Source organism: Megalobrama amblycephala, linkage group LG4, assembly GCF_018812025.1.
Source record: "Megalobrama amblycephala isolate DHTTF-2021 linkage group LG4, ASM1881202v1, whole genome shotgun sequence".
In the NCBI taxonomy this organism is placed as follows: domain Eukaryota; kingdom Metazoa; phylum Chordata; class Actinopteri; order Cypriniformes; family Xenocyprididae; genus Megalobrama; species Megalobrama amblycephala.
In genome coordinates this window covers 19,338,914-19,352,718 of record NC_063047.1, presented here as the reverse complement: position 1 = coordinate 19,352,718, position 13,805 = coordinate 19,338,914, and the positions used below count along the sequence as shown (strand labels likewise).

The window sequence follows — 13,805 nt, the reverse complement described above, 5'->3', positions numbered from 1 at the left end:
TACATAGTGCACACCGCCAACTATTTGGTGGTTGTGCAATCTTTTTTTTTTTTTATCTTTTCATTCAAAGGTGCCCTAGAATTGAAAATTGAATTTACCTCGGCATAGTTAAATAATTAGAGTTCTGTACATGGAAATGACATACAGTGAGTCTCAAACACCATTGTTTCCTCCTTCTTATGTAAATTTGATTTGTGCAAAAGACCTCTGAAGAACAGGCGAATCTCAACATAACACTGACTGTGACGCAACAGTCGGGATCATTAATATGTACGCCCCCAACTTTAGCATATACCAGCCCATGTTCAAGGCATTAGACAAGCCAGTATTAAAGACCCCCTGTGGTGAAAATCAAGTTTTTAATGTGGTTTGTATGTCTATGTGGTGTTTTTAATATGCTTTAAGACAAACCATGTGCAAATTCATAAGTCAGCACCATTGCTGAGTATTTTATGTTTGAAACTGCAGTAAACCAAAAACCCGCGGTTTGAAATCAGTGGTGTTTGTGACGTCACAGACTACCTTGAAACCAATCACAACAACGTGCCTGCAGGGTTTAGCATATCATTAACTATGACTGCTCTGAAGCAGGAAAGTCTCGAGAGAAGCCAGGTTATCCGGGTAAATTTTCTGTTGATATGAAAAATTGTGTAGATTTATCAATATAGCGAGTCTATTACGATGTTATGATGAACTATATGCCTTTCTCCGCTGACGTTCCGAGTTGTTCAAAGCCTTTGTAAGGATATCGATTGTTAGAAAGCAGCTGTCTGACTCTGACTGAGATGAAGAATGGGAACGGTGTTTGTAACATTAGCAACACATTATTAGCTGTTTGATAGTCAAGCAAAAGGCTAATTATATTCATTCATATTAATTAATGACAGAACCGTCGCAAGGGCTGTGCCAAGTGTGCGAGCGCATAGGGGCTTGCGCTAAGTGACAGCTGACTTGAAGTAGGCTAAAGCCAATAAAGTTCATGTTTTTGTCCTTCAAAATACTTTAATACTATAAAACATAGACATGGGAATACGCTGGAAATCCGTGCTTATTCAAGGATGTGCATTTATTTCATGTAGCCACAACACAAACAACAAATTGCCTTGTCGTCACTGCAGCAACAGTAGACTCTCCGAGCTGGAGTGAGTGAGTGGAGGCTAATTTGCATATTCATTGATCCGTGTATATTAAATGAGGCAAGGTTGTAGAGTTACATTCAAGCTAATTTAAGGCATGAAGAATTGTTTTTCACTTTAATTATTTTTAAATGTCATTTTGGTCATCAAAGAAGAGTTTTAAGGGATAAAATAATTGACTACAAGGGGATTTTAATGTCTGGAGCGTGCACAGCTGGATCAACAGACTTTATACAGGTAAGCAAGCAAGAACAATAGCGAAAAATGGCAGATGGAGCAATAATAACTGACATGATCCATAATATTTTTAGTGATATTTGTAAATTGTCTTTCTAAATGTTTCGTTAGCATATTGCTAATGTACTATTAAATGTGGTTAAATTTACCATTGTTTCTTACTGTATTCACAGAGACAAGAGCCGTCGTTATTTTCATTATTAAACACTTGCAGTCTGTTTAATTCATAAACAACTTAATTCTTTATAAATCTCTCCAACAGTGTAGCATTAGCCCCATTAGCCATGGAGCACTATAAAACTCATTCAGAATCAAATGTAAACATCCAAATAAATACAAACCTGATACCAAAAAAGTTGGGACACTGTACAAATTGTGAATAAAAAAGGAATGCAATAATTTACAAAACTCATAAACTTATATTTTATTCACAATAGAATATAGATAATATATCAAATGTTGAAAGTGAGACATTTTGAAATGTAATGCCAAATATAATGTTTTCTCTGGGCCAAGGCTCATTTAAAATGGACTGTGGCAAAGTGGAAAACTGTTCTGTGGTCAGACAAATCAAAATTTGAAGTTCTTTTTGGAAATCTGGGACGCCATGTCATCCGGACTAAAGAGGACAAGGACAACCCAAGTTGTTATCAGTGCTCATTTCAGAAGCCTGCATCTCTGATGGTATGGGGTTGCATGAGTGCGTGTGGCATGGGCAGCTTACACATCTGGAAAGGCACCATCAATGCTGAAAGGTATATCCAAGTTCTAGAACAACATATGCTCCCATCCAGACGTCGTCTCCTTCAGGGAAGACCTTGCATTTTCTAACATGACAATGCTAGACCACATACTGCATCAATTACAACATCATGGCTGCGTAGAAGAAGGATCCGGGTACTGAAATGGCCAGCCTGTAATATAGAGTCGTGAGCTTGGGGGCGGGGAGCACGAGCATTTAATTATATATAATTAAGCATTTAATTATATTTAATCATATTTAATTATGCCCCAAAATAGGCAGTTAAAAAAATTAATAATAAAAAAATCTATGGGGTATTTTGAGCTGAAACTTCAGACACATTCAGGGGACACCTTAGACTTATACATCTTGTGAAAAAGGGTTCCAGGGCACCTTTAATAAGTATCGTTTATTCACTGATGCTAATTATTTCATAAGTTCACATATGTATTTTATTACAGAAATTATAGCATAGAAAACGTCCTGTCATAAAAAGGAAATGTTTAACCTTCTTTCTGGAATTCCCCAGGACTTTCCAGAACTCAGCTGTGGGTTGTTCCTGAAAACAAATGCTGTAAACAAAACACTTTCATTTCTACACAGAACAACACATCGACAACACAGCACAGATATTTACAGTGAGAATTTTTTCTCACTCAAACAGATCAGATGAAACGTACTAGAAGAACCAGGAAAACTTTGAAAAAGGCTGGTATGAACACAAATAAGGAAGAGCCGAGAAGTGTGAGACAAACAGTTATACGGTGGGGTGCAAGAAGAAAGACAACAATGGGAGCTGGTAATTGTTTTGTTTATTAATTTACCATTCAAAATGTACAACTGATTATGAACAAGTTTGTTTAAAAATATATCCACGATCATCAAAAAATGACTTTCACTTTCACTTTGTCCTGATTAAAGTACGACGCAACATGCCTAACCAATGCTTTAACCAATTTGCCAATAATTGTTCTGTAGGTAATTCACAGGAGTACAATCTGACTGATGATCTTGGCCAGGAGGGAAATATTTTAAAGGTGAGAACATCTTTTATGTTAAACACATTCTGTTGTGAGCTTATAACTATAATGTTGCATCATACCAATCTAATATAAATATCCCTAAAAGCAGTTTAAAAATTGCAGCTGAGCATAAAGACAGTAAAGCCTCATGCAACACTAGTGCTGGCAGTGCTATTGGTTAAGTCAATGGATTAAAATGATCAAATTATTCATTGTATCTTCTGTCTGGTCTGTAAAGGCATGTTCTCCTCCCTCACAAACACTATCACTAGTGGATAAAACCGTCAACACTTCTGCATCTCAAAAAGATGGAAAAAACTCAGATCCCACAAACACAGTGAGCACTGCATATTAACTTCATTTAATTGTCATCAACTATAGTCTGAACCAAAACCATAAGAGTCAAGATGTTGCAAATGTTTATTAATTAGCACCCTTGTCTTTTCCAAAGTGCCCGGTTTGTTCCTCTGCACTGAAACCTGCATGTATAAAAGGGTCTACTACTAGTGGACTGCTTCACTGTACTCAATGCCTGACCACTCAGCTCCTGTGTGGCTCCTGCCTCTACCCCTGCACTTCTGCTGGCTGCACTAACAAGCTGTGCCCCCTCGTCTCCACACTGCTAACCTGTGAAGTGGTATCAGATCCAAAGAGTAAAGTGTACGGTTGTCCAATGTTCAGAGCCTGTCCCAAGTGTCACAATCTGATTATGCATGAAGAAGGATGCAAGTTTGTAAGATGCTGTTATAGATTCTGTTTCATCTGCTTACAAGATGAGTGTAGCAAGGACGCAGCTAACTACTGGTCACTAACTTGCACAAAGCAGAGAGCAGAAAGGCAGAGATTTTTTTTACCACAATCCTGAACAGAGATTCAACTATTTTCGAAAATGCAAATCCAAGATTTGTCAGTATACAGAAGTGGACAATAACTGAATTACATTCACAAACTGATTCAGGCTACAAAAGTATAATATAGCATTGACCCCATACCCCTGTACTTTGAACCTATGCTTTGCCTTACATCTGACCTGGACTTCGGTTAGCAGACATAACAACTCAAGTATGGAAATGATTATTAAACGGCACATCCTATACAACACTATGTCAATTAAGTAGCACTTGTTAACACTAGAATACTTGCATCTGTGTAAAATATTGTTATTAGTAAAACTGACTGTACAATATCTCTTGCTAGGACATTGTGCCACTCTACTTCTTTTATACCTAATTAATTGGTATATATTGTCATTTAAAATGACAGCTCATGGTACAATATAGAAAGATCCATACATGATTTCATTTAAAGTAGTTCACTTTCAAATGAAAATTACTCCAAGCTTTACTCACCCTCAAGCCATCCTAGGTGTGTGTGACTTTCTTCTTTCTGACGAAGACAATCTGAGAAATTAATAAATATCCTGATACATCCAAGCTTTATAATGGCAGTATGCATTACCAAACGAGTATGAGCTAAAGAAAGTGCCTCCATCCACATCCATCCATCATAAACATATTCCACAAAGCTCCAGAGGGTTAATAAAGGCCTTCTGAAGCGAAGCGATGCGTTAGTGTAAAAAAAAAAAAAATCCATATTTAACAAGTAAAAAAAGGAAAATATCTCATTTCCACCAGACATCCTTTCGTATTCAACTTAAGAAGAAAGTTTCATAAGTTGGTGTAGGATGTAGTGCAAGCGTTTATTAATATAATGCCAATTGTATACGTATGAAAAATGAAAGTCATATTCACCTAGGATGGATTGAGGATGAGTAAATCATGGGTAATTTTAATCTAAAAGTGAACTAATCCTTTAACTATTTGTTCATTTTTATATTACTTCTTATTTTTCTGCTTTTTTATTTAATCTTATGATTGTGGTGTTTCAAGGGATATTTGCACAAGTTAGAGATGAAAGATTGTCTCAAAGAGGTTTTTAACATCACAGAACAATGTTGTGAAGCAGTAATTTTCCATTGCATTTGGTTTGTTATAATTTGTGGTGGTCAGACAAAGTACAGGAAGAAAGTCCAGACAAAGACTGAAGTTCAGAGGAAGTCTGAGCATTGAAGCTTACGGAAGTTGGATTATTCAATAAACCTTGTTCATTTTTTTATCATCATTTCGTCTCCTTCTTTCTGCTATTTCATGCCTCTGTCAACCTCTCAGACAAGACTTACAGTTTTGTGCACCAGACAAAATACAGTTTTGTTAACTGATTTTATGCATCAGATTTTAACTGGTTTGAGGTATCAGACTGCTGGTCGTTTTGGCTACCAGACAAAATGGATGTCTTCTGACGCAATCTGGTAGAAAGACTGGAGCCAATATTTCTGGAGTGGCGATTCGATCTACTGGTCATATTAAAGACATGCACAACAGAGTACTGATTCTGGGTCCTATTGTCAGGCACTTTAAATCTTAGGGAAAGAAAGACAATTTTGAAAGGTATTAAAGGTGCCTTCGAATGAAAAATTGAATTTATCTTGGCATAGTTAAATAACAAGAGTTCAGTACATGGAAATGACATACAGTGAGTCTCAAACTCCATTGTTTCCTCCTTCTTATATAAATCTCATTTGTTTAAAAGACCTCCGGAAAACAGGCGAATCTCAACATAACACCGACTGTTACGTAACAGTCGGGGTGTACGCCCCCAATATTTGCATATGCCAGCCCACGTTCCCAACATTATCATTATGAAAGGCATTAGACGAGGGCAGAACGTCTGAATGTGCACAGCTGAATCAACAAACTAGGTAAGCAAGCAAGAACAACAGCGAAAAATGGCAGATGGAGCAATAATAACTGACATGATCCATGATATCAAGATATTTTTAGTGATATTTGAAATGTTCTTTCTAAATGTTTTGTTAGCATGTTGCTAATGTACTGTTAAATGTGGTTAAAGTTACCATCGTTTCTTACTGTATTCACGGAGACAAGAGCCGTCGCTATTTTCATTTTTAAACACTTGCAGTCTGTATAATGCATAAACAAAACTTCATTCTTTATAAATCTCTCCAACAGTGTGTAATGTTAGCTTTAGCCACGCAGCATAGCCTCAAACTCATTCAGAATCAATGTAAACAATATAACAGTATACAATACTCACATAATCCAACGCATGCACGCCGCATGCATGACGAACACTTTGTAAAGATCCATTTTGAGGGTTATATTAGCTGTGTAAACTTTGTTAAGGCACTGTTTAAGGCAAGCACGAGCTCTGTGGGCGGAGAGCACGGGATTTAAAGGGGCCACAGCATAAATCGGTGCGTTTATAATGATGCCCCAAAATAGGCAGTTAAAAAAAACAAAACAAAAAATCTATGGGGTATTTTGAGCTGGAACTTCACAGACACATTCAGGGGACACCTTAGACTTATATTACATCTTTTAAAAACATAATCTAGGGCACCTTTAAGGTATAGTGAATATTCATTTGACAGATGCTTTTCATTCAAAGTAGGGACATTCCATTCAGGGATGAATGCAGGAATATTATCTTAGGGACAATTCACCTAAAAATAAAAATTCTGTCATTTACTCAATCATGTCATTCCACCAAATTAAATCTTTTCATCATATAAAGTGATCATATCTCTTCACAAGACTTGAATGAAACTGCTTGATTCATATTGATTTGATTTGACACCTTTATGACCTTTTTGGATCTTCTAAGTTTTGGTTACCTGGAAGTTCAATGGAGGGAACAGAAACAGGTTTTATTAATAATATCTTAATTTGTGTTTCAAATAGGGATGTTTTTTTTTGGCCGATACAGATTTTAAAGGGATAGTTCACCCAAAAATGAAAATTTGATGTTTATCTGCTTACCCCCAGGACATCCAAGATGTAGGTGACTTGTTTCTTCAGTAGAACACAAATGATGATTTTTGTGACGGCTCGTGACGACACATTGATGTCCTAAGGCACAAAGCCGCACCGTTGTCAGAGCGCGTTCTCGCACAAACCGATCGTTTCGTGTCTTAGGACATCATTGTGTCGTCACGAGCCGCAGGGTTTAATTTGGATTTGTCTATGCAAGTTTTTTCAACTCTTATTGATAGAGTTCCCATTCACTCGCATTATTTGACTGACAGACAGCAACAGTTGCAGTTAAAAATCATCATTTGTGTTCTACTGAAGAAACAAAGTCACCTACATCTTGAATGTGCTGGGTGTAAGCAGATAAATATCAAAATTTCATTTTTGGGTAAACTATCCCTTTAAGAGCTGCACGGATCCAATATACTGGTACACAATTTTTATTTCTGTTTACGTTTATATAAGACATAACTGAATATGTTTACAAGGATACTCACTGAGATGGGCATTCTGATATAATTTTGTGTGAATTAGAAGAAGTTAAAGAGAACTCAAAACAGTTTGCGTTGCCTAAAACAGTTTCCAGGCGTGTGCTTTGGATGTGTGCGCATACAAAACTTTTCACAAGGTGAGTAGAACTGAGTTCTCTATCGCATCTCCTTGCGCTTGAATGTTTAAATTCGCAAGGTTTAAAAACACGTGCAAAGGATAAACTTTTGTGAAGATGCAGCACTGGCCTGATCGGGACAGTGACAGTTTCGTCAATTGTCCCAAGCGTTGTTCACGCTGGCCCCGGGCAGTCCTTATTGTCAAGCCCTGCTGTATTTTGTATGTATTTTATTTTGTTTTAGCAAGTATTTGATCAAAAACAGCCCGACAAATCAGTGCATCTCTAGTTTTGAAAATTAACCAAAGTCACCTGAACATGGTTGACCAAATCTTGACAGAATTTTCATTTTTAGGAGAATTATCCCTTTAATAACATTTTGGCTTCTGGAGTGACCCTATATTGGATTTGTCCTCCGACACAAGACTACCATAAATAGTGCATTTATACAACTGTTGTCATGAACACTGATGAACCTTCAGTCCACCATCATTTCGAAACTTTTTTCCACATTGACCGCAAACATATGGTTTCTCTCCTGTATGAAGGCGGAAGTGTCGCTTGAGTGTCAATGCGTGACGAAAGCGTGCGCTACAGATAGAGCATGTGTATGGCCTCTCTCCTGTATGGATCCTCTGATGGATCTTGAGATGGTGCTTACGGTTGAAGTCTCGTCCGCATAGGCTACAATGATAAGGGCTCCGGTCGGGGGGAAACGCATGGTGCCCGGGACTCTTATAATGGTTGTTGTGGAGCTTTGGGAAGTGGGTTTGTTGGCCTGAGCTTGAGGATGACAGGAAATCTAGGCCTAGAAGCAGAGAAAAGTGAAAACTACATGTAAAAAAATCTTGTATTATGGCGTATACCTGTGCTTAAGTTTATAATTGTACTCAGTGAAAATTAATATAACCCTACTAGCATGGCATGTTACAGTAGTACTAACCTAGGGATTGGTTGGTGGACTGGCAGTGCAGGTTTGAATGGCAGCTCTCTGAGTGCAAAGGCTCAGGTCTCCAGTCTTCCAATAGTCGAGACTGAGCCAGAGAAAGGCTGTCTGAGTTGGGCTCCTCCACTACAGAGAGGGACACTGGGATTGCGTCATCATAACTCTCTTCTTTCTCCACCTTTACAGCCACTTCAAGGGATGACCCCTCAATTGTAACTGTCCCAGCACATGTCTGGTCAGTTTTTGTCATATTGTGTTGATCATTCTTGATGTCTGAGAAGAGAGTGACTCAAGTTTTATCAATCCTGTCCAAACCATGCACAGTGGCAATAACAAAGTGGTGCAGGTATGACATCATAACCCGGAAGAGTAATTTGCCACTGGTTCCTTCAAGATTTTCCTATGGGGTTTTATAATGGGTTTTTTTGGTTTATGTGTAAAATAAAGCCTGTAATATAACATAACATAACTAGACTATACTTTGACGTTTTGTTCTACACCGTTAATTACACACACCCATAGTGAAATAGCAAATTTTGAAGCAATTATGTTCATTTTTATGTTCATTCAACTAGATAAGACAGCTGAAGGTGTGAGTGTGTGCAGTGTATGCTGTAGAACAAAGCTTCACAGTATCATCAAGTTATTTTACCACAGGCTTTATTTTAATCATAAATTGAAAAACCCCATTATAGAATCCCATAGGAAGATCTCGAAGGAACTAGTGGCGAATTAGACTTTCGGGTTCTGACGTTATACCTGTGCCACTCTATAGAAGTAAATATAATTGTAAAAAATATCCTAGTAAATTTACAGTAAAAAACTGGCAGCAGTGGTCGCCGTAAAGAAATACTGTGATTACGGTATTATGGGACGACATATTGGTTCCTGTATAACCATATATTTCATTAAGCAATATAATGTTAATAAATCAATTAACTATCAAAATTTGCTTTTTACCTTATAGGGTTGGTTCAACCAAAAATGAAATTTCTGTTATTAAAGGATTAGTCAACTTTTAAATGAAATGTTCCTGATAATTTACTCACCCCCATGTCATCCAAGATGTTCATGTCTTTCTTTCTTCAGTCGAAAAGAAATTAAGGTTTCTGATGAAAACATTCCAGGATTTTTCTCCATATAGTAGACTTCAATGGCCTCCAGATGGTTGAAGGTCAAAATTACACCTTAATTTCTTTTCGACTGAAGAAAGAAAGACATGAACATCTTGGATGACATGGGGGTGAGTAAATTATCAGGAACATTTCATTTAAAAGTTGACTAATCCTTTAAGTACTCACCCTCATGTCGTTCCAAACCAACAAGATCTTGATTCATAACCAGAACACAAATTAAGATATTTTTGATAAAGTTATTTTCATTAAATATTATATATAATATATTTTTGATGAGCTTTCTGAACCACTCATAGGCAGCAACGTCATTGCAACTTTCAAGGCCCAGAAAGGTAGTAAAAACATCATTAAAATAGTCCATGTGACTACAGTGGTTCAACCTTGACGTTATGAAGCGAAGAGAATACTTTTTGTGTGCACGAACGAAGGTCTTACGGGTTTGGAACGACATGAGGGTGAGTAATTAATGCCAGCAATTAAATTTTTGGGTGAACTTAACTAACCCTTTAAAATGTACTGCTAACAACCATGATAATACATGTGGTACAATAGAAAGCCACAAAATGGATCAGATCAGAGTTCATCGCAAGTGACCTATCCATAAAACATGGCCAATATTTGTTCAAGGTAAACTAAAATAATGCAATAAACATTAACTAAGTAACAGAAAATACCTCTAAAAAAACCCTACTGTACATTACTAATAACAAAAATAAGAAACAAAACTAATTCAAATATAATTATAGGTGATGTCACACAGTAAAATTACATATAATGTTATTTAAACCATTTAAAGTTATGGTACGTATATATGGTAAGGTAACGTAGTTAACCAAATAACAGGTTTAACTATGTCATTTTTACAGTCTTTTCTGTAAAAATTACAATTTTTACAGTGTGTAAGCAAGTGTAACTTGAGCACTGTCATAAAGGGGTATACGGGTACGACTACACAGTTATGGCTAATAACAACCCACATGGGGTTAAATGAACAAGGATGGAGTAAACATGAAGTCAAAATGGGCCAATAGATACAAAGGCATTTTGTTATTGCGCAGTCGGGCATTTTAAGTAATTTAAAACTTTAATTTATGCATTCGTCTTTAATCATCAAATAGCTTACCATTTGTCTCATCTAATCTACAGTAGGTTGATTCCTCAAGTGAATCCGAGTTTAAAGTCTGAGCGCACGCGCCTCCGTTTGGGTTCCCACAGACTGATCCTTGCTGGAATATATTAGTTTCCTTGGATCCACATACCTCATAATCATGTTCCGAGTCCACATTGGGCTCGGTTTGTTGTCCGACGTTAAGGGTATTTAACTGCCGACCCCCACGCTGAACCCTGCTGCAGCTGATGGGAGAGTTTGTCACCAACTGATTGCTACTACTGATGGGAAAGTCTTCGAGTCTCCGTGGCTGTTGATCCAGGCGACCGCACACAGTAGAAAGTTGCGTTTCAGCTGTTTGCAGCCTAAACTTGAGCGCACTATTGTCCCGCAAAGCCTCTTGAATCTTGCCCTGCACATCTCTGAGCGCTCTGTCAAGCAGTCTGGTGATCTCCGCAACGGCGATCTCTACTGCAACACCGAGCGCGTTTCGAAGGGTCGCAGTCAGTTCATCTTGAAACGAGAACGACACCTCAGCAATCACTGCGGGGCTTGCAGGACCACCGTTTACCTCCATTTCGTTTCTCGTTTAAAATAACTTTTCGACAATATTCTAATATCCTAAGATGAGACGAAGCGCATCGCTCACCGGATAACCCTGAAGTGGCGAACGTTTAGTAGCTGGCCAACCAAATCATTCCCTTCGTTGCTTGCATTTAAAACAACTGAACACTTGTACTTATTTTTAGTCAAGCCCATTTCAACCCTTCGAAAAACAAAATAACAAAATACATTAAAAAACATATAATTTACTGTCGTTGACAGTGGTAAAATGTCCAATAAATAAATAAATAAATAGAACAAAACTCCGGAAAAACACACAGTTGTCCGCGTTGTTTATTTTTTTATATATATATATATATATATATATATATATATATATATATATATATATATATATATATATATATATATATATATAATTGCACATTTATATATATATATATATATATATATATATATATATATATATATATATATATATATTGCACATTTACATTTTAAGACAGGCAACAACGTGAAAAAAGAAAACCAGGATAATACTAAAATAGTAAATATTCTGACTTGTAAGTTTTCCGTCTTTCTACTGTTTTTAAAGTACTATTTAAAATTATGAATGTATTTGAAACATTTTCACAAAGTCAAGGAGGGTTTACATTTCTTTCATTTACATGTGTGAAATTGATATTAACCAGACAAAATTATCATGTTCACAAGGTCAGAAATCCAGGAATTCAATATATTTTTAAAAAGAATGTTATTAATTTTTACTGAAAGATATTTAAGTTGTCCACATTGTTATAGGGGAAAGAACACACGAAAAAAAAATGGATTTAGTTGATTAGCTATTTGTAAATAAAGTCATTTGTATATATTTTTTTTTTTTTTCTAAATTATTTTTTGGACATTATCATAATCATCATCAACATTGAGAGGGACCGGAGTCCTCAGAAAAAGTAGTAGGCTAAGCATGGAGAAAAAAGAAAAACATCATCCCATTCCATGAAAGATATCAGGAAAATAACTGAGATGTCAACCCGATCTTTGTGATAGTCTCTGAATACTTTAAAAAATAAAAAATGACCGCGGTCAGATTCTGTGTTTAGTCACTCAAAAGGCTTTTTTAGGTGCGTTCTGCCTTTTGTACGTTCACAGTGTACAAAGCCCATATATGTGAAGCCGGAAGCTGAGAGCACCATTTTTCGTGGGTTTGGAGCTATGGTTTGGTTTATCATATCTGTCAACAAGGCCAGGGTGTACACAGCAGAGCCTAATAAAAGTAATAGAGGACAGAGAAAAAATTAAGTGACCAAAATGAGTTGTTTGTGCACTTAATGTAATAAACATCACACAATAGTGAAATAGGTTATAATTAGTCAAGACATCATGATAACAACTTTTGATCAGGCATTACCGCCTGGGTCCTAAAGGAAACCCGATGACTGGGGGGGGGGGGGGGGGGGAAATACTACATATTATGTTGACAGGCAGGTAGGACCGAATGCAATGACAAATATTTTTTGGTCCTGAGACTTCCACAGAAGATGGGCATATATGTAATGTTTTATATATATATATATATATATATATATATATATATATATATACACACACACACACACACACTGCCCTTCAAAAGTTTGGAAACACCCCTGGCAAATTGTGGTTTTGGATAATGTGGTATCAGCATAAATCCTTTATCATTTTTATAATACATTACATTAACTTGACATTATCATTGAAGACCAGCAATAATAATTTTCATTTTGATTACATAATAATGGCAATATATACATGTCAAAGTCAGACATGCCCCTTTGCCAGCTGTGATGCCTGGTTACTGGTTTAAACGTGGCCCAGGTTCGTAAAAGATTTTTGGGTAAGCAATTGATTGCCAATTAAGTTTAGAATACAATGAACCAATTAGGACCCAGTTTAGGTCAGATAGCTGCTAATGGTGGATATTTTGAAGAATCAAAAATTTAAGTTTTTTTCTATGTATAAACTGTTTATATAATAAAATATGTTTTCGTAGTTTGTGTTGTCCCTTATCAGTGCAAAATTATCACAAATTAAAAAGGATTCATGCCAATATTGTCCAAAACCCCACTTTTCTAGGGCTTTTCCAAACTTTTGGAGGGCAGTGTATATATATATATATATATATATATATATATATATATATATATATATATATATTATAATACTTCTACTATTTATTGCTATCAGGATGTTTAGAGAGTTTCAACCATTATAACAAAAAGTGTGTATAAAAAAAGCTCTAACAGCACTATGTAAAATGACAAAATTATGTATTAAAAAATAATGTAACAATTAAAAGTTTTATTCTGTTGATTTTTCTCAATCTTCAAAGGTATGTTATGTTTCCTGCACTTGAACTTCAGTGGCATTACATAAGCTATTAATTTTGTTTTCTTAAACGCTGACGCGTTAGATACACCTTTAGATCTCATTATTTT

At 36.2% G+C, this 13,805-nt stretch overlaps 2 protein-coding genes across 2 annotated transcripts; one reads left to right on the top strand and one right to left on the bottom strand.

The window, feature by feature from the left end:
• The first annotated feature begins 2,633 nt into the window (after positions 1 to 2,633).
• On the top strand, positions 2,634 to 4,236 carry LOC125266949. Its single transcript, XM_048188095.1, has 4 exons — positions 2,634 to 2,914; positions 3,094 to 3,152; positions 3,376 to 3,474; positions 3,589 to 4,236. Exons 1-4 carry the CDS (start codon positions 2,785 to 2,787, stop codon positions 4,000 to 4,002), a joined length of 702 nt encoding a protein of 233 aa, XP_048044052.1. The 5' UTR covers positions 2,634 to 2,784; the 3' UTR covers positions 4,003 to 4,236.
• A 3,502-nt stretch (positions 4,237 to 7,738) lies between these two features.
• si:ch211-284e13.5 (uncharacterized protein LOC793850 homolog) lies at positions 7,739 to 11,466 on the bottom strand. The gene is made up of 3 exons (XM_048188094.1): positions 10,780 to 11,466; positions 8,518 to 8,793; positions 7,739 to 8,382 (listed from the first exon to the last, which is right to left on the bottom strand). Exons 1-3 carry the CDS (start codon positions 11,339 to 11,341, stop codon positions 8,033 to 8,035), a joined length of 1,188 nt encoding a protein of 395 aa, XP_048044051.1. The 5' UTR covers positions 11,342 to 11,466; the 3' UTR covers positions 7,739 to 8,032.
• Positions 11,467 to 13,805: the final 2,339 nt, after the last annotated feature.

Coding starts and splice junctions, on each gene's coding strand:
- si:ch211-284e13.5 (XM_048188094.1), bottom strand. CDS start 11,341: ATGGAGGTAAACGGTGGTCCTGCAAGCCCCGCAGTGATTGCTGAGGTG. Junction 8,794..10,779: donor TAGATTAGATGAGACAAATG/GTAAGCTATTTG, acceptor CTCTCTTCTCAG/ACATCAAGAATGATCAACAC. Junction 8,383..8,517: donor GTCCACCAACCAATCCCTAG/GTTAGTACTACT, acceptor CTCTGCTTCTAG/GCCTAGATTTCCTGTCATCC.
- LOC125266949 (XM_048188095.1), top strand. CDS start 2,785: ATGAAACGTACTAGAAGAACCAGGAAAACTTTGAAAAAGGCTGGTATG. Junction 2,915..3,093: donor AAAGACAACAATGGGAGCTG/GTAATTGTTTTG, acceptor ATTGTTCTGTAG/GTAATTCACAGGAGTACAAT. Junction 3,475..3,588: donor ACTCAGATCCCACAAACACA/GTGAGCACTGCA, acceptor TCTTTTCCAAAG/TGCCCGGTTTGTTCCTCTGC.